Raw genomic sequence first — 23,309 nt, 5'->3', positions numbered from 1 at the left:
AGTGTTAGTCCACTGAACACACAAATACTAAGCAAAACAGACTTATTGCTGATAATGGAGAAAGTCTGAATAGTCTGGATAGAAGATCAAACCAGCCATGATGTTCTCTTCAGCCAATGTCTAATCCAGAGCAAGGCTCGAACTCTCTTCAATTCTAGGAAGGCTGAGAGAAGAAGCAGCTGCAGAAAAGCTGGAAGCCAGCAGAGGTGGTTCATGAAGTTTAAGGAAATAACCATCTTCGTAACATAAAAGTGAAGGGGCAGCAGCAAATTCTCCAGAAGGTCTGGCCAAGATAATTCATGAAGATGGATACACTGAACAACAGGTTTTCACTATAGATGAAACAGTCTTATTGTGGAAGATGATGCCATCTAAGACTTCGTAGATGTTGATGCCTGGCTTCAAAGCTTCAAGCCCCTAACAAGAGAGACAAGCAGGACTCTCTTGTTAGGGGCTAAGGCAGCTGGTGACTTGAACTGAAGCCAGTGTTCCTTGACCACTCCAAAATCCAGGGCCCTTAAGAATTCTGCTAAATCCACTCTGCCTGTGCTCTATAAATGGGACAACAAAGCCTGGATGACTGCACATTTGTTTACAATATGGTTTACTGAATATCTTAAGCTCACTGTTGAGACCTATTGCTCAGGGGAAAAAACAGATTCCTGGAAAAACAGGACTGCTAACTAACAATGCAGTTGGTCACCCAAGAGCTCTGATGGAGATGGACAATGAGATTAATGTTTCCATCCCGCTGGCACAATATCCATTCCACAGGCCATGGAACAAGGAGTCATTTTGACTGTCAATTCTTTATTATTTAAGAAATACATTTCTTAGGGTTATATCTCTCATAGATCGTGATTCTTCTGATGCATCTAGGCAAAGTAAATTGGAAACCTTCTGGAAAGAATTCACCATTCTAGCTGTCATTAGGAACATTCATAATTCATGGGAAGAGGTCAAAATATCAACATTCCCAGGAGTGTAGAAGAAGTCAATGCCAACCCTCATGGGTTGAGAGGTTCCAGAATGGAGTGGAGCAAGTAGCGCAGATGTGGGGGAAATAGCAAGAGAACTAGAATTAGAAGTGGAGCCTGAAGATGGGATTAAACTGCTGCAATCTCACGATACAGCTTTAATGGATGAATGGTTGCTTCTTATGGATGAAGAAAGAAAGTAGTTTCTTGAGATGGGATCTTCTATTGGTGAAGACTGATGACGTGACAACAAAGGATTTAGAATATTACATAAGTTTAGTTGATAAAGCAGCAACAAGGGATGAGAAGATTGGTTCCAATTTTAGAAGAAGTTCTGCTGTGGGTAAAATACTACCAAATAGTATTGTATGCTACAGAGAAATTGTGAAAGGAAGAGTCAATAGGTGCAGTAAACTTCACTATTGTCTTTTTTTGTTTGTTTGTTTTTTAAGATTTTATTTATTTGTCAGAGAAAGGAGCAAGAGTGAGCATAGGCAGACAGAGTGGCAGGCAGAGGCAGAGGGAGAAGCAGGCTCCCTGCCAAACAGGGAGCCTGATGTGGGACTCGATCCCAGGACGCTGGGATTATGACCTGAGCTGAAGGCAGCTGCTTAACCAACTGAGCCATCCAGGCGTCCCTTCACTGTTGTCTTTTTAAAGAAATTACTGCAGCCACCTCAACCTTCAGCAACGGCCATCCTAATCAATCAGCAGTCTTTAACATAGAGGCAAGACCTGTCAGCAAAAAGATCAAGACCCCCTGAAAGCTCAGATGATGGCCTTCTTAGCAATAAAGTATTTTTAAATTAAGTAAGTACATTGTTTTTTAAAAATAATTCTATTGCCCATTGAATAGTATAGTATGAACATAACTTTTAAAAATACTGGCTCAGTGGGTTAAGCCGCTGCCTTCAGCTCGGGTCATCATCTCAGGGTCCTGGGATCGAGCCCCACGTCGGGCTCTCTGCTCTGCGGGGAGCCTGCTTCCTCCTGCCTCTCTGCCTACTTGTGATCTCTGTCTGTCAAATAAATAAATAAAATCTTTAAAAAAAAATACTGGGAAATAAAAATTCACTCAACTTGCTAATTCTGACATTCGCTTTACTGCAGTGGTCTGGAACTGAGCCCACAACATCTCTGAGGCAGGCTTGTGCCTACTGTTTAAAAAGCCCTCTGGTAACATCACATCCAACAAGGAATGCCACCACCCTTGAATTTTAGTTGAGAAAAGATTATATTAATGTCAGGTTCTGGAATCACGGTTCTGGAGGATACCAAGTTGAAGTGAGATTATCTGCTGTCAGAGGGGAGACCCGCAATGGCCTTTTTGGGTAACACAACTACGTGCACACTAGGGATGTGAAGGTAAGCCAGACAGTCTCTGCCCAAAGAGGGAGTCACCCTGGTGAAAAGATCACTTCAAAGCAGTGAGGGGCCGTCGTCGTGGTGGAGATATGCACCGGGAACTCCCCCAGTCTGGTAATAAGGGGCATCACAAGTCTTTGAAAGAGATGATGTGAACTGAGTTTTGTCAGACAAAAGACTTTTTCTAGAAGAGAACATGTCTTGAGTACAGGCAAAAGAGGTAAGAACAGAATGGTGTGTGTAAGGAATTACAAGCAAAGTTAGGCAGCTGAAACAAAAATGTAGAGTAGCTAAGTTTGTATTTTCACAACTTGAGGCACAGATGGGATTTAGTCTAGCTTCTTGACCTTCTCAAATCCTAGAATGCATCACAGCCGCCATTAACTCTATGGCTAATGGCTATTTGCTGTTTCTGATTATGTTGATTTTTGTTGCTGGAAGTGAAAACTTTACTAAAAGGCTACAAGGAGTGGAGCTGCTTCAAAGTGGCTTTCTTCCTTCATCCATCCAGGCCTCCACTGACAGCCACCTGTCCTTGGCTCTCTGCCCACTCCGTCCTCACCTGTCTCCCACTTTTACCTCTGTTCACAGTTCTCCTGCCTACTGTCCCACTTTCTGACTTCCATATTTCATCTCCTACTGTTCTCCCCTAATGGAAATGCTGTGCCCCAGTCCCGCAGAGGAAATCTTCCCAGACTGACATTGTCTGCATTTATCTTTCCTTCTTCGGAACTCCTACGTCACATGATCTACTGACTTATGAGAGCCAGACACCATGTTATTGGGTATATTGTTATGCTTGGCAAATATGTTTTGATAGATGACCTATGGATGTTTTATGTAATAGATGTAATTTAAGTCACAACATAAGAGTTCTTAACCTGTGGTCCCAAAACTCCTTGACATTTTATATAACACTGTATGGGATGAGCATGGGGGCATGTCTGGGGGTCTTGGTATATAACTTGTTACTATGAAGGGGCCTATGACTCCAGAATGCTTCAGAACTATAGTATTGAGGCAATATTAGAAATATAACAAGTACTTCTTTGTTGCTTGTTACAGTCTTTGTTTTAAAGTGTATTTTGTCCCTCATAGGTATTTCTACCCCAGTTTTCTTTTCCCTTCCTTTTGCAGGATAAATGTTTTTCCATCCCCTCACTTTAAATCTTTCAGTGTCTTTAGGTCTGAAAGGAGTCTGGTGTGGGCAGCATATAGATGGGTCTGCTTTGTTATTCATTCTGTCATCTTATGTCTTTTGACTGGAGCATGTAGTCTATTATATTCAAAGTAATTATTGACAAGTATGTGCTTATTGCCATTGTTTTATGATTATTTTTGTCGTTCTTTGTTCATTTCTTCTCTTGCCCTTCTCTCATGGTTTGTTGGCTTTCTTTAGTGATATACTTGGATTCTTTTCTCTTTATTTTTTGCATATCTATTACATGTTTTTGATATCATTAGGTTTACATATAACATTTTCTGCATATAGTGGTTTGTATTAAGTTGATGGTTGCTTAAGTTTGAACTCATTATAAAGCCATAGATTTTTACTCTCTTCTTCCCCCAACCACCATGTTTTAGATATATGGTATCATACTTAACATTCTTTTATTCTGTGACTCTCTTGATCCCCCTTTTTTGAGTTTTCTTTGTTTCAGAGGGGCAGCTCTGTGATTCATCAGTCTTACACAATTCACAGCACTCACCATAGCACATACCCTCTCCAATGTCCATCATCCAGCCATTCCATCCCTCCCACCCCCCTGCCCTCTAGCAACCCTCAGTTTGTTTCCTGAGATTAAGAGTCTCTTATGGTTTGTCTCCCTCTTTGGTTTCATCCTGTTTCATTTTTCCTTCCTTTCCCCTATGATCCTCTGTCTTGTTTCTCAAATTCCTCATTATCAGTGAGATCACCTGATAATTGTCTTTCTCTGATTGACTTATTTCCTCTGCATAATACCTTCTAGTTCCATCCACACTGCTGCAAATGGCAAGATTTTGGTTTTTTTGGATGGCTGCATAGTATTCCATTGTATATATATATACCACATCTTCTTTATCCATTCATTTGGTAATAGACAGCTAGGCTCTTTCCATAGTTTGGCTATTGGGGACATTGCTGCTATAAACAATTGGGTGCACATACTCCTTCGGATCACTATGTTTGTATCTTTAGGGTAAATACCCAGTAGTGCAATTGCTGTATAGTGGTATTTTCAACTTTCTGAGGAACCTCCATGCTGTTTTCCAGAGTAGCTCCACCAGCTTGCATTTCCAACAACAGTGTAGGAGGGTTCCCCTTTCTCTGCAGCCTCGCCAACAGCTGTCATTTCCTGACTAATTTTAGCCATTCTGACTGGGGTGAGGTGGTATCTCACTGTGGTTTTGATTTTGTATTTCCCTGATGCCAAGTGATGTAGAGCATTTTTTCATGTGTTTGTTGGCCATCTGGATGTCTTCTTTGCCTAAATGTCTGTTCATGTCTTCTGCCCATTTCTTGATTGGATTATTTGTTCTTTGGGTGTTGAGTTTGATAAGCTTTTATAGATTTTGGATACTTTATCTTCATGACCGATTTTTATATATAGACTTAATTTTATTGCTTTTGTGCTTCCTACTTTTCTTATTCCTGATTATGGACTTTCCTTTCCATTCAAAGAATCCCCTTTAACATTTTTTGTAAGGCTAGTTTAGTGGTGATGAATTTCTTTAATTTTTGTTTGTCTGGGAAACTCTGTCTCCTATTCTGAAACATTAGCCTTGCTGAATAAAATATTTGTGGTTGCAATTTTTTTTTTCAGCACTTTGAATATATCATGTCTTCCTTCTGATCTGCAACGTTGCTGAAAAATCAGCTGATAGCCTTATGGGATGTCCCTTGTATGTAAGTTTTTTCTTGTTCTTAAAACTCTCTATCACTACCTTTTTGCCATTTTAATTACCATGTGTTTTGGTGTAAAAAGAGACAAAGAAGGACACTACATAGGCATAAAGGGAACAATCTAACAAGAAGATCATTGTAAATAACTATGCACCCAACATGAGAGGACCCAAATACATAGAGCGCCAGTGAACATAAAGGAAGTAATTGATAGTAATGCAATAATAATAGGACACTTTAACATCCCATTTATATCAATGGAAAGATCATCCAAACAGAAAACAATAGGAAACAATAGCTTGGAATGATACATTGGACCAGATGGATCTAATAGACACATTCAGAACATTCCATCCTAAAACATCAGAATACACATTCTTTTCAAGTGCACATGGAACATTCTCAGATCAGACGTTAGGACACAAACCAACTCTCAACAATCCAAAAAGATCAAAGTCATACCATGCATCTTTTCATTCACAAGAAAAAAATCTGGAAGTAACAAAATACATAGAGGTTGAATAACATGCTACTAAACATGAGTAGGTCAACCCAGAAATCAAACAGGAAATAAAAAAAATACATGGAGGCAAATGAAAATGAAATAGTCCAAAAATCTTTGGGATGTAGCCAGAGCTGTTCCAAGAGGGAAGTTTATAGCAACACAGACCTACCTCAAGAAGGAAGAAAAACCTCAAACCTAACCTTATACCTAAAGGAGCTAGAAAAAGAACAAACAAAACCCAAAACCAGTAGAAACAAGGAAATAATAAAGACAAGAACAGAAATAAATTGAAGGTAAAAACAAAACAAAAAACAAAAAATGCCACAAGAGAACAGATCAATGACACCAGGATCAATGAAACTAGTTCTTTGAAAAGGTCAACAAAATTGACAAACCTTTAGCCAGACTCATCAACAAAAAAAGAGGACTGAGAAATGAAAGAGAAAAAAAATAACCAATACCACAGAAATATAAAGGGTTGTAAGAGAATATTATGAAAAGCTATATGCCAACAAATTGGACAGCCTAGAAGTAGATAAAATCCTAGAAACATATAACCTCCTAAAACTCAAATAAAAATTTGAATAGACCAGTTACCAACAATGAAATTGGATCAGTAACCACAAACTCCCAACAAACAAAAGTCCAGGACCAGATGCTTCACAGGTGAGTTTGACCAAGCATTTAAAGAGGAGGTTAAGACCCATTCTTCTCAAACTATTCCAAAAAATAGTAGAGGAAGGAAAGTTTCCAAATTCATTCTATAAGGCCAGCATTACCCCAATACCAAAACCAGATGAACACACTACAAGAAAGGGGTGCCCAGATGGCACAGTTGGTTAAGAATCTGACTCTTGATCTCAGGGTCATGAGTTTAACCCCTACTTTGGCCTTCAAGCTGGGCATGGGTGGAGCCTACTTTAAAAAAAAAAAAAAGGCACTATAAAAAAGAGACCTATAGACCAATGTCTCTAATGAGCATAGACACCAAAGTCCTCAACAAAATACTAGTAAACCTAATCCAGCAATATATTAGGAAAAAAATCATTCACCACAATCAAGTGGGATTTATTCCTGGGATGCAAGGGTGGTTCAATATTCACAAAAGAATCAATGTGATACATTGATTAGAGACAGGATTAAAATCAGAGACAGGATTAAAAACCACGTGATCATTTCAGTAAATACAGAAAAAATGAAAAGTATTTGACAATGTACAACATCCATTCATGATAAAAACTCTCTACAAAGCAGGTGTAGAGGGAACAAACCTCAACATAATAAAGGCCAGATATGAAAGAAAGGAAGGAAGGAAAGAGAGAGAAGGAAAGAATAAAAGGCCATACATGAAAAATCCAAAGCTAACATCATACTCAATGGTGAAAGATGGAGAGCTTTCCCCCTAAATCAGAAACAAGACAAGGATGCCCACTCTCACCATTTTTATTAAACATAATACTGGAAGTCCTAGCCACAGCAATCAGACAAGAAAAAGAAATAAAAATCATCCAAATTGGTAAGGAAGAAGATAAACCTTTCACTATTTGCAGATGACATGATACTACCTCTAGAAAACCCTAAAGACTCCACCAAAAAATTAGTAGAATAAATGAATTCATAAGGATGCATAATACAAATTCAATATACATTAGTCCATTGCATTTCTACACACCAGTAATGAAGTAGCAGACAGAGAAATTAAGAAAAAAGTTCCATTTACAAGTGCACCAAAAATAATAAAATACCTAGAAATAACTTTCAGGAGGTGAAAGACCTGTATTCTGAATATTATAAAACAGCAATGAAAGAAATGGAAGATGACACAAACCAATGGAAAGATATTCCAAGCTCATAGATTGGGAGAACAGATATTGTTAAAAATGTCCCTACAACTCAGTTAATCTACAGATTGAATGCAATCCTTATGAAAATGCCAACAGCATTTTTCACAGAACTAGAACAAATAATCCTAAAATTTGTATGGAACCACAAAAAAACTCCATATAGTGAAAGAAGTCTTGAGAGAGAACAAAACTGGAGGTATCACAATCCCAGATTTCAAGATATACTACAAAGCTGTGGTAATCAAAATAGTACAGTACTGGCACAAAAGTAGACACACTGACCAATGGAATAGGATAGAGAGCTCAGAAATAAACCAATGATTATATGGGCAATTAATCTTCAAAAAAGGAGGTAAGAATATGCAATGGGAAAGGACGGACAGTCTGTTCAACAAATGTGTTGGGTAAATTGGACAGCTACATGCAAAAGCAAGAAACTGGACCACTTAATTACACCGTATAGAAAAACTTAACATGGATTAAAGACCTAAATGTAAGAACTAAGACCATGAAAATCCTAAAAGAGAGTATAGGCAGTAATTTCTTGGACATCAGCCACAGCAACATTTTTCTAGATAGGTCTCCTAAGGCAAGAAAAACAAAAGCAAAAATAAACTATTGGGACTACATCAAAATAAAAAACTTCTGCAAAGGAAACAATCAACAAAACAAAAAGACAGCCTACAAAATGGAGAAGATATTTGCAAATGATATATCCAATAAGGGATTAGTGCCCAAAATATATAAAAATCTTATACAACTCAACACAAAAAAGCAATCTGATTAAAAAATGGGGCCGAAGACATGAAGATGTATTTCTCCAGAGAAGACATACAGATGGCCAAACGGCACATGAAAAGATGCTCAACATCACTCATCATCAGGGAAATGCAAATTAAAACCCTAAGAAATAACAAATGTTGCAAGGATGTGGAGAAAAAGGTACACTTGTGCACTGTTGGGAATGCAAACTGATGCAACTGCTGTAAAAAATAGTACGGAGGTTCCTCAAAAATTAAAAATGGAACTACCCTATGATCAGGTAATTCCACTGGGTATTTTTTTTTTTTTTTACTTAAAAAAAAAAAAAAAGATTTTATTTATTTATTTAATTTATTATTATTATTGTAATTTAATTTTAAAAATTTTCAGCGTAGCAGTATTGTGTTTGCACCACACCCAGCGCTCCATGCAATCTGTGCCCTCTCCAATACCCACCACCTAGTTCTCCCAACCTCCCACACCCCGCCCCTTCAAAATCCTCAGATTGTTTTTCAGAGTCCATAGTCTCTCATGGTTCACCTCCCCTTCCAATTTCCCTCAACTCCCTTCTCCTCTCTAACTCCCCTGTCCTCATGGTATTTGTTATGCTCCACAAATAAGTGAAACCATATGATAACTGACTGACTCTGCTTGACTTATTTCACTCAGCATAATCTCTTCCAGTCCTGTCCATGTTGCTATAAAAGTTCGGTATTCATCCTTTCTGATGGAGGCATAATACTCCGTAGTGTATATGGACCACATCTTCCTTATCCATTCGTCCATTGAAGGGCATCTTGGTTCTTTCCACAGTTTGGTGACCGTGGCCATTGCTGCTATAAACATTGGGGTACAGATGGCCCTTCTTTTCACTACATCTGTATCTTTGGGGTAAATATCCAGTAGTGCAATTGCAAGGTCAGAGGGAAGCTCTATTTTTAATTTCTTGAGGAATCTCCACACTGTTCTCCAAAGTGGCTGCACCAACTTGCATTCCCACCAACAGTGTAAGAGGGTTCCCTTTCTCCACATCCCCTCCAACACATGTTGTTTCCTGTCTTGCTAATTTTGGCCATTCTAAGTGGTGTAAAGTGGTATCTCAATGTGGTTTTAATTTGAATCTCCCTGATGGCTAGTGATGATGAACATTTTTTCATATGTCTGATAGCCATTTGTATGTCTTCATTGGAGAAGTGTCTGTTCATATCTTCTGCCCATTTTTTTATATGATTGTCTGTTTTGTGTGTGTTGAGTTTGAGGAGTTCTTTATAGATCCTGGATATCAACCTTTTGTCTGTACTGTCATTTGCAAATATCTTCTCCCATTCCGTGGGTTGCCTCTTTGTTTTGTCGACTGTTTCCTTTGCTGTGCAGAACCTTTTGATTTTGATGATGTCCCAAAAGTTCATTTTCGCTTTTGTTTCCTTTGCCTTTGGAGACGTATCTTGAAAGGTTGCTGTGGCTGATATGAAGAGGTAACGTTACTGCCTATATTCTCCTCTAGGATTCTGATGGATTCCTTTCTCACATTGAGGTCTTTTATCCATTTTGAGTTTATCTTTGTGTACGGTGTAAGAGAATGGTCGAATTTCATTCTTCTACATATAGCTGTCCAGTTTTCCCAGCACCATTTATTGAAGAGATTGTCTTTTTCCCACTGTATATTTTTTCCTATTTTGTCGAAGATTATTTGACCATAGAGTTGAGGGTCCATATGTGGGCTCTCTACTCTGTTCCACTGGTCTATGTGTCTGTTTTTACGCCGGTACCATGCTGTCTTGGTGATCACAACTTTGTAGTAAAGCTTAAAATCAGGTAACGTGATGCCCCCAGTTTTATTTTTGTTTTTCAACATTTCCTTAGCGATTCAGGGTCTCTTCTGATTCCATACAAATTTTTGGATTATTTGCTCCAGCTCTTTGAAAAATACTGGTGGAATTTTGATCAGAATGGCATTAAAAGTATGGATTGCTCTAGGCAGTATAGACATTTTAACAATGTTTATTCTTCTGATCCAAGAGCATGGAATGGTCTTCCATCTTTTTGTGTCTTCTTCAATTTCTTTCATGAGTGTTCTGTAGTTCCTCGAGTACAGATCCTTTACCTCTTTGGTTAGGTTTATTCCCAGGTATCTTATGGTTCTTGGTGCTATAGTAAATGGAATCGATTCTCTAATTTCCCTTTCTGTATTTTCATTGTTAGTGTATTAGAAAGCCACTGATTTCTGTACATTGACTTCGACAGAGATCACAAGTAGGCAGAGAGGCAGGCAGAGAAAGAGAGGAGGAAGCAGGCTCCTCCTGAGGAGAGAGACTGATGCGGGGCTCGATCCCAGGACCCTGGAATCATGACCTGAGCCAAAGGCAGAGGCTTTAACCCACTGAGCCACCCAGGCACCCCTCCACTGGGTATTTACTCAGAATATAAAAACATTAATTTGAAAAATGTAAGCACCCCCACGTTTATTGCAGCACTGTTTACAATAGCCACATATGGAAGCAATACAATAAATTAAGGAGATGTGGTGTGTATGTGTGTGTGTGTGTGTGTGTGTATTATACGAACAAAACACACACACACACACACACACACACACACATATATAATGGTATATTATTCAGCCATAAAAAGAATGGAATCTTGCCATTTGCAACAACATGGATGGATCTAGAGGGTAGGTATAAAGTTGTAAAGTAAGTCAGAGAAAGACAAATACCGTATGATTTCACTTACATGTGGAATTTAAAAAATAAGAAAGAGACAACAACAAAAAAGCCCCAGAATTTTAAATGCAAAGAACAAACTGGCGGTTGCCGGAGGGGAGAGGGCTATGGGGATGGGTGATACAGGTGAAGGGGATTAAGAGTGCATTTACTGTTTAAGAAAGAAAACAGATGAATACAGGGGAAAGGGAGGAAAAATTAGATTAAAAGCAGAGAGGGAAGCAATCCATAAAAAACTCTTAACTATAGGAAACAGAGGGTGGCTGGGGAGGAGGTGGGTGGGGGAATGAGATAAATGGGTGATGCGCATTAAGGAAGATACTTGATGTAATGAGCACTGGATATTATATGCCACTGACGAATCACTGACCTCTACCTCTGAAACTAATCTATGTCAACTAAATTGAATTTAAATTAAAAATAAAAAAGTTTAGCAAAAAGTACACATTTGTTCTGTTAAAGACTCAGAGTGCACATTTAATATATTAAAGGCTCTGAGATTTCTCTAATAAGCCCCTTTAATTTTCATTAACGAGGTGCACTTATTGTTATGAGCACTGAGTATAGAATTGTTGAATTACTATATTGTACACCTGAAACTAACACTGCATATTAATTATACTGGATTTAAACAATGAGGATAATAATAGTAATTGCTCAGTCATGGAGATGTCATTTATCCAGTGCCATCACATATGTAAGACAAATAGAACAGTATCTATAATATTAAAAAAAATCTACTGGTTCATGCACGAGGAGCCGGACAAGCACACAGCTGAGCTCTCGCGGGATAACTCCACAGCTGAGCTCTCGCGGGAGTACTGATGATGAGACACCTAGGTCCAGCTGACATCTTGTCCCACCAAGTATAAAATTCCAGATTTACAGATTGTAACTCTCTATGTAATTATAAATTAATACATTGAGAAGTGATATAAATATGTAAGATTATGCCTCATGTTCTTATTAGGATCATCTCAGTGTTACTGAACTTTTAAGATGAGGCCTCACACTAATAAATGTCTCTCCTTCCTTCCCTTTCCCCCACAACTATTCTAGATAATGTTCTTTAATTCATATAACATTGAATAAGAACTTGAATATCAATTTTTAAATGTTCTTTTTAAAAGTTCCTTTTAAAAGACCCGTGACTAAACAATAGGGTCACTCCTGCAAGAAAATGCATCCATTCATTTCCGGACCGAGTATCACAGTACCCGCTCTGCACCTGTACTGGGCATTACCACCACCTGGGAACACAGCACTGAGTAAGATGCGGCACTTCTACTGTTGGGAGGGACAGACAATAAATAAATGTGTAACTTCAGACAGTCTTCAGTGCTATGAAGAAAACAGGGTGGGACAGTGGCTAGACAGGGATATGGAGACTGGGTAGTCAGGGAGGTGCACTGATCAGCTTGTGTGAAAGTTCCAAGGAAGCCACGAGGTCTGTCTGAGGAGCCGTGGAGGGGTCAGCCATGGAGGACGGAGCTAAGATGGAAGCCATCAAGTCCTGGTGATGATTTTTCTTCTTTTTAAATTTTTTTTAAAATTTATTTTTAATTTATTTTTTTTTTAAGATTTTATTTATTTATTTGACAGAGAGAAATCACAAGTAGATGGAGAGGCAGGCAGAGAGAGGGAGAGAGGGAAGCAGGCTCCCTGCTGAGCAGAGAGCCCGATGCGGACTCGATCCCAGGACCCTGAGATCATGACCTGAGCCGAAGGCAGTGGCTTAACCCACTGAGCCACCCAGGCGCCCCAGATTTTTTTTTTTTTTTAATTGAGAGAGTGAGCAAGAGAGACGGAAGACAGAGAGTGCATAAGTAGGGGGAGGGAGAAGCAGACTTTTTGCTGAGCTGGGAGCCCAATGCAGGGCTTGGCTCAATCCCAGGACCCTGGGATCACGACTAGAGCTGAAGGTAGACTCACAACCTGAGTGAGCCACCCCTGGTGATGCTTTTATATCAACTAGAAACTGGCTGAGAATTTATTTCTTGTTGAATGCATGAATTCCCATATTGATTTCCTAACTTCAAGCCCTGCATAGGACCACTATCTTACTACCGTATCTTACAGTTTACAAACAAGACTGAATTAGAAAACTGGCGAAGGAGGTGGGCTACAAGAAGAGGAGAATGGTCTGGAGTCAGAGAGCCTGACTCAGAGCCCAGGCTCCATCATTTGGTATTTGTGTACTAAATCAATCTGCTACTTGCAGCTTCTGTTTTCTTGCCTGAAAATGGAAATCCTGAGACTGCCCCCCTCCTCTCTGGGGTGTGTGAACACCCTCTCTGGCAGTCCTGCGCCACACTGGGCAACTGTCCCAGTGAATCTCTCAGTCTGTACATGGCAGCTGAGAAACAGAAAGAAAATAAAGGTGGACAAATAGGATGTTTAATAACAACACTCGAACATCGACAGTAAATAAAACATAGCTATTATTTGGGGGCTAAGCAGTGCTAAGTGAGGTACCATGTTACCCTGTTTAGTCTTCTCAACAATGCTGTTAGATTGGTTCTGTTGTTATCCCCATTTTACAAAAGAGGACCGGGAAGTTCTGAAAGGTTATTTGTCCAGGGTCATGCAGACCCAGTCTTAAACGGCAACCTTCAAAGGGAAGCATTTATTCAAATGCAAGTCCTCTGGGTATCCTCACTCATTGCTTATTTTATTTTAGACCAAATTAGAATCAACTTGCTTATTGTTTTCCTGGCCCACAGATTTCAGTAACCTGTAAACAAGGGTGAGTAGGGTTTGCTGGTGGTGGGCACCTTAGTGGCAAGACAGGAATGCTTTTATAAAAACCAGACATTTGCAAAGGCACATACAAGCAAATGAAAACAAAGGAACCAAAAATTAATCTGGGTGCAGTGAGTTAGGGGTCATTTCTCCAGTTAAAGAACAATCTTCCCACCTCAGAGCTTGGAGGCATCCGCCCACCACATCATGCTCATAAGCAATGACTACTGATCATTAAAACACAGATCATTTGTTTACTCTCAAGGGAAAGTATGTAATAAAATTTAGAACATTTCCATCCAAAATACTTAAAATTAGGAATCCAAGCAAAAATGTATATAAGAATAGCTTATAGGACACAAAATGTATATAAGAATAGCTTATAGGACACTGGCTTAAGTAAGACATCACTTACTGGCTTATGTAAGACATCACTGTATTATAAATATTAATAGGATGGAGAGAGTGAGATAATGTTCTTTAATTCATATAACATTGAATAAGAACTTAACAAAACAACAGTTATGGACATCTGGATTGCACCTAATTTTCTTATATGATTCCACTACTGTAAAGTTCCAAGCCAGGCAACACAAAATTATAGCCTCGAAGGCTGCATCCTTAGGCCAAAGTGAAAAGAAACCCAAGGATGTACTCATTATAAAAGTCAGGGGAGCCCTTTACCTTTGGAGGGAAGGGCACGGCTTGTAATTGGCAAGGGGCCCATGGGGATTTCCAGGGGCCAGCAGCGTCCTATTTCTTTTTTTCTTTTTTTTTTTAAATTTTTTTTTTTTATTTGACAGAGAGAAATCACAAGTAGATGGAGAGGCAGGCAGAGAGAGAGAGAGGGAAGCAGGCTCCCTGCTGAGCAGAAAGCCCAATGCAGGACTCGATCCCAGGACCCTGAGATCATGACCTGAGCCGAAGGCAGCGGCTTAACCCACTGAGCCACCCAGGTGCCCCCAGCGTCCTATTTCTTGACCTCAGTGGTGGTGACATGGGAGTCCACTTGACAGTAATTCATTAAGCTGTATCTGTATGATTTAAGCACTTTTTTCTATTGGTGGTGTATTTCAGAGTAAATGTTAAAGACAACTTCAGAGATAAACCTGCACGACTAATAGACAGTAATACTTTGCTCAGGTGATTCATGTATTTCTCATCATTTCACCCTCTGGAAAGCCCCTGTGAGGCAGAGAGGGCAGGCATCCTCCTCCCCCTCATTTTAAGATGGAGACCCAGGAGTTCCAGGGGTTTCCAAAGAGTCACTGGATGAGCTGGGCCTCCCCCCGCTGTCTGGTTAGCTTCAAGTACCCAGCTCTCCGAGCCCTCACCTCATCCATAAGCCATATCCCAGGCAAAGAATACACTGTGGAAGAGTTATGAAGTCCGAGTGAATTTCCTCAGAAATCAGAACCTCACCTGTCATGATGTTCCACTGCAATCTCATGCTTGCTCTGGGAAACAATCTGGGCCTCCCTGACCATAGTAAACCAGGCCCTGAATATCTTCTTCTGAAGAAAATGTACCCACAGTTTTTGTACTTCTTCCTCCAGATCAGTCACGTACTGGGGATGAAGAAAGGAATAGAAGTGAGACAAATAATATCACAGACAAAGAATTATAGCAAATAAACAGTACAAAAGAGAACTGCAACAAATACAAAAGAACAAAGGACACTGGGGGGGGGGAGCATAAAGAGAAAAAGATAGCATGGCAGCCAAGATAATATCCTCTGCAATGTATTAAAAAAACAATGGAGCCAGAGGTGTGGAAACTGTTCTAAGCCTGAGGGGGTAGGTTTCTAGTAAAATCACTTAAGCAATTATGGGATAAGCAACAAGAAATGAGTATAAAAGCAAAAGCTGATGTAATGTTACATTAAGTTTATAAACAGTTTATGGACACTCTGTGTAAAAAGTGTTTTATACTTAGGAATAATTGATTTGACATTTTCATATTAATTTCAAAGCAAGGAACAGGACCGACTATTCTATATTATTCTTGAAAAAAAAAAAAAAAAGAAAAACAATAGTTATGGACATCTGGATTGCACCTAATTTTCTTACATAGGATTGAGCAGAGACATGTATTTAAAGCTTCCTTCCCTGTATGGCCTTACCTGTAGCCAGCTCCGGATAACTCTCCGAAGCAACATTTGGCAATAGAACTGATCAGCCCGGGCTGTGTTCCTAGCCAGGACTTCCTGACTATACTGGAACCAGGACAGCAGGCATTTTCTCTGTAGAGCCAAAGAGTGATGTTCTTCAGCCACCTGGACAATTTTTTAAATGAGAAAAGGAATTTATCCCTTGTATGTTTAATCACTTAAGGAACTACATACCACCTTGGCAAATAATGCCATAAACTACTTGTAAGTCACTATGGAGGGAATAATCTTAAGGGCATTCAGACTATGTCCTAAGAGCTCTTCTACTGACCCTATTTTATGGGGGTTTTAGATTCACATCATGCACAGCCTTGCAGTGCTAACTCCCCGAAGACCACAGTGACTGGCTGGTTATTTGGAAAATGGAATAAACTTCCAAAGCCATTATTTCACTTGCATCAAGTTTCGAAGTGTGTAGGTGATGATATTCTCAGTTTGTTCTCCTGGAGCTTGGACAGCAACTCCATAATAAACCTCTCTATTATGTACTTAACCACTGTCTAACTGAGGAAATGCCAATACTTTCAACTAGTTTTCTAGTATGAGCTATCACCAGCATTGAAATTTAGACATTGTTAATAAACCACAAAAACATTTGATAGGAAAATAACAGGATGAATAATTTAATGTATTACCAACTTAAAAGGTTCAGAAAGAGCATTCCAAAATAAACATGAGTTTATGAATTTTAAAAGGTAACTGTTATATTCTTTTAAGAGGCAGGCAGGAAAAACCCTTCCCTCTCAATCCTATCCATACAATTACACCGTTTTCGAAGCCTTGCCTAACCAGCCAGCACCATGAATGGGAGTGATCCAAGTGAATCTCTTGACAGTCCTTCTTATTGGCCCAAATGACCATCCAGGAGGCCACTGGGGCACTCGAAACCACTGTCTGGCCCGACTCATCCCAGGCTTTGCTTTGCTTCCTGCTCTTTGTCCTCTGGGAAAACAGAGAACCAGGAAGAAAAAGATTATCAGAAGGTCTCAAAGAAGTTCTGAAATGGTTTTTGGATTAAATATCCTATAGTATACTGAGTTTAAGGGAAAAATGCTAAATAACTTCTGAAAAAATGTTACAAACAAGGCAGGGACTGTTTAACTGGATCTTTCTTTTTTCTTAATTTTTTGGGTATCCCTTCCCAGAAGCCAACTCAGTTGGGTAAAAGAAGCTACCCCTTCCTTTTACTGTGCTCCAGAACTTTTCCTTTTATTTCTTATTTTTTAACTTTCACCTGGTGGTTACCATCTACCTTAATATTCTGGTTCTGACAGTTTAATGGTGTGCCAGAACTGGGTTGCTTTCCTGGACTGTGTTTCCAGGTGCTGGCTACACTTTGGCTTTGTAACCAATGTGCGATGTGACTTCAAGAAGTCAGTACTCTCTAAGGCTCAGTGCCCTTATTACAAATAGAAAGAGGTGGAGAGGACTGCTAATGCTCTAAAATTCTACTACCTTGTCATGACAGACTGAATAGTAGGCTCTCAGGGAAGGCCATGTCCTGATCCCTGGAACCTGTAAATATGTTACCTTATGTGGTACAAGGGACTTTGCAGATATGATCAAGTGAAAGATTGTAAAATGGGGAGATTATCCTGTATGATATGCAAGAGCCCTAAATGTAATCACAAGAATGCTTGTCAGAGGGAGGTGACAGGGTCAGCATCAGTGTATGTGACCTGAAAGCAGAGAGAGGAGTGATTCGAGGAGGGAGCTGAGAGCAACAGGATGCCGGTGGCCACTGGAAGGTGAAAGAGGCTCAGAAACAGATTCCACCCCCCTTGGAACCACCAGAAGGAAGGTGCCCTGCTGATACTCAGACCTTGGTCCAGCAAGTCCAGTTCTAAGTTAGTATATGTGTTACTGTAAGTTGCTAATGTTGCGGTAATTTGTTGTAACAGCAATAGGAAGCGAATGCACTTGTTATGAGCTAGAGAGGTGATTCCCAAAATGTGGTGCTCAGATCACTCAGAATTCCCCAGGCTACTTATTAAAAATGCAGATTCCCTGACGCACACCAGCCAGCATCTCAGACATACCGAGAATACCTGGCGGTGGAACCAGGAATGTACATTTTTATAAGATCTCCAGATGAATGGATAACAGGTTTTATGAACAGAAAAGTTTGGAAAGGCTGGTTTCAGATTTCTCTTCCTGTTTTTCTTTTAATTGGGTTTTTCTGTATTTAAAGCCTATAATTGTCATTTTCAGATCAAACTCCAGTTTCTATTTTTTTATTTAAATAAAGAAATAGAAAAATTTTAATTTGGTTATTCACCCATAGATTCAATTTGTTTCAGCATTTTATACCTTTTTTGAATTCATTCAAATACTAGAACCAAAAAAGAAGAGCTGATAGGAATATAAGAATGAATCTTTCCATTCGCTGTCTGCTTTTCCTTTGCGTATTAATAAATGAACCCCCGCCCCCAATATACAAAAGCCAGATAAAACAAAACTAGAAGCATTCAGTTAGATAGCAAATGATCTTTGTAAGGAAATTTTCAGTTCAAATTTCAAATTTCATTTCCAAATTCATTCACTCAGAAGACTAGAGAGTCAGCCCTTCTCTCTCATTACAAGGAAAAAGCCACAGCAAAATAGCAATGACTCGGGGCACAGATGGATCCTCTTGCCCTCAGGCCAGATCACCACAAATGGCCTTCCTCAGCTGGTTTGGAATACTCAGTAATTCCAGAACCATTGGTAAGGAGGCTGAGGAAAAAAATCAGGGACAGAGGAAAAAAACAATTTTGGGAAGGTAAAAAAGTATGAAAAACAAGGAGAGAACAAACAGAATGAAGAATGAATAGGCAGGGAGCCTACGTCACGTTTCCAGAGGTATAATCTGCAGCATTACTCAATTTAGTGGGGCTCATGATACTTGGTTTTCATAACCCCAAACGCTAGTTTTACTCTTCAATATTAACCTGGCCAAATGTGTAAGCAATAGCGGTCATACCTAGAATCACTGTGCTTATTTTTAAACAATTCTAAAAATAACATCTCATCTATTTTGAGCTTCTGATCATTTAGTTTAGAATGCCCTGCCCTATGCACTGGGTAAGTCTGAAGCTTGATTTACTTGATTTTATATATCTGTGTGGCAGAGTAGGTTATGGTTCCCTATAATAGGATTACAGATCCCTACTCTTTGTATGTGATTTCATAATGCCTCTCAATGAAGTAGATGGAACTTTTCCTCCTCTTAACGACCTTGAGTGTGTCTCTGTGATTTGCTTCGGCCAATGAAATGTTAGTGGACAGGATACAAGGAGAGATGTTGTGTGGGTTGTTTACATCATTGGGTTTAGTTGTTGCACAGTAGACATTTGCCAGGTGAAAAGCACGGCCTGAATTACTGCTGAAGCCAGAAAGAGGCTGTGGAGAGACCTGAATATAATCCACAGCTGGCCCACAGACATGTGAGTAAGAAACAAATGTCTAAATTGCAAGCCGCTGATTTTTGAGGGCGTTATGCAGCTTTATTCAAACAGAAACCTAATACCTTATGGTAATTATTTCCTCTTTATGAGAAACATGGCTAAAATTGAGAGAAGCCTCTATTCATCTTACTTTAAAGAAGTCTTTAATAAAAAATCTACTCACTTTGTTTCCAACCTGCACAATTATAGAAATCTTTCTCTGTCTTGGAAGACCAAATCTGAACTCTTATCCAAAACAAAGAATTACATACACTCGATTAGCTTTTATTTTTAGCTTTTAAATCACCAAGCAGCCCTCAATTTGAATTGGGTGTTTATTCCATTTGAAAAGTCCATTTTGTAATTTTGGAAGGAAGCGTGTGACACCATACCTGGATGTTTTGCTTGTTTTGCAGTCTCAATCTCTTCCAAGGTTCCAGGCCTTTTTTCCTTAGCAACATCCTTTCATAATGTTCTTTGGCGACTGCTTCCAGCTGCTGATTCCTCTTAATTCTCTTCTGCTTCTCTAGTTCTTTCTGGGAAAAATTCAAACGTGAAAATGCTGAGAAGGGACCAAGATGGTGACATAGGTGGTCCTGGACTTCCTTCCGGCCTTGGATGCATTCAGTGTATAGCTATATACAGAGCATTTCCCTCTGTTAGAAATCTAGAAACTAGCTGAGTGACTCTTCCCTATCAGGTGAATGAGGAAAACACCCATATCAAATTGGGTAGGAAGGACTGAAACAGGCTTCTGACATAAACCCCATCCCTGGCACAGCACCATACAACAGGGAGGGAACTCCTAACTTGGAAATTCTCTCTGAGGAACGCAGGGTTTGGACTGCATATCTGGCACTTCATCTTTTAAAACAACTACTCAGGAAAAGGGCCATAAAATGACTGCCTCTGAAAGCTACTGGGGCTTGTGTCCACGAGATATACAAAATGATAGGAAACAAAGAAACAGTTCTTAATGGATGTGTGCACACTTCCTATGGCTATCCCCTTAGGGTTCAGACCTGAAAGAGCAGACAAATATGCCCATCTCCCAGTCGCTCTGAAAGCGGTTTGACCATATGGTAAGCTAATTCCTGTGGGTGCAGATTCTAATTTAGCACACTTTTAGGGGTTGGTTGTGGTCTTCCCCAAAGGAAGTGCCCTATAGACTCTTATTCTGCCTTTTCCCTCTTGCTCACTCCAATAAAACCAAACAACCAGCATCTCTCTGGAAGGAGCTTGGACACAATCTGGTTACCCAACATTTATGATTACCACTTGAGGGATGGGACCCTGGTTTGCTTGGCTCAGAAAGCTAGTGGAGCTTACATTTACAAGTTCTATAGGACTGTAACAAAGAAGTAATTTTTAAATGGGTGTAGAAGCACCCTTCTCCCCATGTGGACTCAGTGCAGAGGGAGCAGGCAAAATACATCTCATAGTTTCTCCCTGGAAGGGGCTTAGTTACCCTACATTCCCAGCTACTACTTGAGGGTACAGTGTTGTTGTTTTTTAAATATATTTTTCTTCTTTTCCTTTATTAATTTTTTTTTTTATTTTTTTTATTTTTTTTATTTTTTATTTTTTATAAACATATATTTTTTATATACATATATTTTTATCCCCAGGTCTGTGAATCACCAGGTTTACACACTTCACAGCACTCACCAAATCACATACCCTCCCCAATGTCCATAATCCCACCCCCTTCTCCCCAACCCCCTCCCCCCGGATCTCCCTGATATGAGGAAGTGGTGATGCAACATGGAGGCTTAAGTGGGTAGAAGAATAAATGAAACAAGATGGGATTGGGAGGGAGACAAACCATAAGTGACTTTTATTAATTATTTTTATTAACATATAATGTATTATTTGCCCCAGGGGTACAGGTCTGTGAATTGTCAGGTTTACACATTTCACAGGAGGGTACAGTTTTATAATCAGCTAATCAGCTTGGATCTAGGTGCTGACTGAGATTTTCCCCTTTGGGACACTGACAAGTATTGGTACAGCTCAACTACTGGGAGCTAAGAACAAAGACAACAGACTGGATGAAGGCTAAGGTCAAGAACCTGGGTGAGACTGACTGATAAGGTTCATCTCCCACAAGAGACCGCTCTGTCAAGACTATGAGAGGTGGCTGCTTTATCTCATGTGCAGAAACCAACAGGAAGAGTCAAGAAAAGTAGAGACGGGAATATCTTCCAATGAAAGGAACAAGATGAATCTCTAGAAATCAATCTTAATGAAATAAATGATTTACTCAATAGACAATTCAAAACAGTGATCATAAAAAAATGCCCACTGAGTAATGCATGAACAAAGAATTTCACCAAAGAGATACAAAATATATATTAAAAAACCCCCAAACATAAATCATATAGCTGAAGAATACAGTAACTGAACTGAAAAATTTGAAAAAGGGTTCAACATCAGGCTATATCAGGCAGAAGAAAGGATAAGCCAATTTAAAGACAGAGCAGAGAATTAATCCAATCAGGGTCAAAAGAAAAAAAGAATGAAGATAGCATAACGGACTGACAGGACATCATCAAGGGTAGAAATATAAGCATTACAGGGGTTCCAGAAGAAAGGAGGGGGCAGAAAGCTTCTTTAGAGAAATACTGGCTGAAAAATTCCCTGGGGAAAGAAACAGACATCCGTATTCAGGAAACCCAAAGAATACCAAATAATATACATCTAAAGAGGGACACATCAAGACAATTAAACTGTTAAAAGTTAAAGAAAAGTAGAGTATCAGCAAGAGAAAAGCAACTTGTTACATACAAGGGCACTCCCATAAGACAATCAACTAGTTTTTTTAGCAGAAACCTTGTAGGACAGAGGGAGTGGGATGATATATTCAAAGTGCTAGAAGAAAAAACCAGCTAAACAAGAACAGTCTACCCAGCAAAGATGTCCTTCAAAATTGAAGGAGAAATAAAAGAATTTTCCAGACAAACCAAAGCAAAATAAATTCATTACCACTAGACCAGCCTTACTCAAATCCCAACACTGAAAAGGACTAATTCAAGGGGCAACTAGGTAGCTCAATTGGTTAGGTATCCGACTCTTGGTTTTGCCTCAGGTCATGATCTCAGAGTCCTGAGATCCAGCCCTGCATCAGGATCTCTGCTCATCCAAAGTCTGCTTCCCTGCCCCTTCTCTCTATCTCAAACAAACAAATAAATAAATAAACCTTTTTTTTTTTTCTTAAAAGGGCTTTAAGTTAAAGTGAAGGACACTAGCTAGTAACATAAAAGCATGTGAAACTGTAAAATTCACTGGTAAAGGTATATATATAAATAGTTTAATAGAAAATAATACGGTAATGGTGGTAGGTGAATCTCTTACAACTCTAGTATAAAGGTTAAAAGACAAAAGTTTTAATATAATTATAATAATAATTTGTTAATGGATACACACTATAAAAGATGTAAATTGTGGGGTGCCTGGGCGCTCCAGTCAGTTGACCATCTGACTCTTGGTTTTAGCTCAGGTTGTGGTCTCAGGGTTGTGAGCTCAAGTCCCACATCGGGCTCTACACTCAGCATGGAGTCTGCTTCAGATTCTCTCTCTCCTCCTCTACCCCTCCCACTCATGTTCTCTCTCTAAAATAAATAAATAAAATCTTTTTAAAAAAGATGTAAATTGTGACATCAAATACAAACTTTGGGAGTGGGAGTATAAAAATGTAGAGGTTTTACATACATTTGAAGTTATAGCTTAAAACAGACTGTTAAAACTACAAGACGTCTTATGCAAGCTTCATGCAACCACAAAGCATAAGCCTATAGTAAATAAATAAAAAAGATTAAGAGAAAGGAATCAAAGCGTAACACTACGAGAATCATTAAATTACAAAGGAAGAAAGCAAGAGAGGAAGAAAGGAATAAAGGAACTACAAAAGAG

The 23,309-nt window shown here is 39.3% G+C and overlaps 1 protein-coding gene across 3 annotated transcripts in view; it reads right to left on the bottom strand.

Annotated features, from left to right (window-relative positions):
- CCDC191 (coiled-coil domain containing 191) overlaps positions 1-23,309 on the bottom strand; it is a 91,124-nt gene that overhangs the window by 2,684 nt on the left and 65,131 nt on the right. For 2 of the 3 annotated variants that reach the window (XM_059164064.1, XM_059164065.1), the window contains exons 14-16: positions 19,790-19,933; positions 15,925-16,077; positions 15,225-15,370 (exon numbers count right to left, since the gene is read on the bottom strand). In XM_059164064.1, coding sequence (XP_059020047.1) covers positions 15,225-15,370; positions 15,925-16,077; positions 19,790-19,933 — 443 coding nt within the window. Of the gene's footprint in view, positions 1-15,224; positions 15,371-15,924; positions 16,078-19,789; positions 19,934-23,309 lie in introns of those variants that run through there. The other variant, XR_009351132.1, reaches the window with a different exon arrangement.

Source organism: Mustela lutreola, chromosome 2 (assembly GCF_030435805.1).
Source record: "Mustela lutreola isolate mMusLut2 chromosome 2, mMusLut2.pri, whole genome shotgun sequence".
Classification (NCBI taxonomy): Eukaryota; Metazoa; Chordata; class Mammalia; order Carnivora; family Mustelidae; genus Mustela; species Mustela lutreola.
The sequence above is the reverse complement of the archived record's forward strand: the minus strand, read 5'-3'. Positions and strand labels throughout refer to the sequence as shown.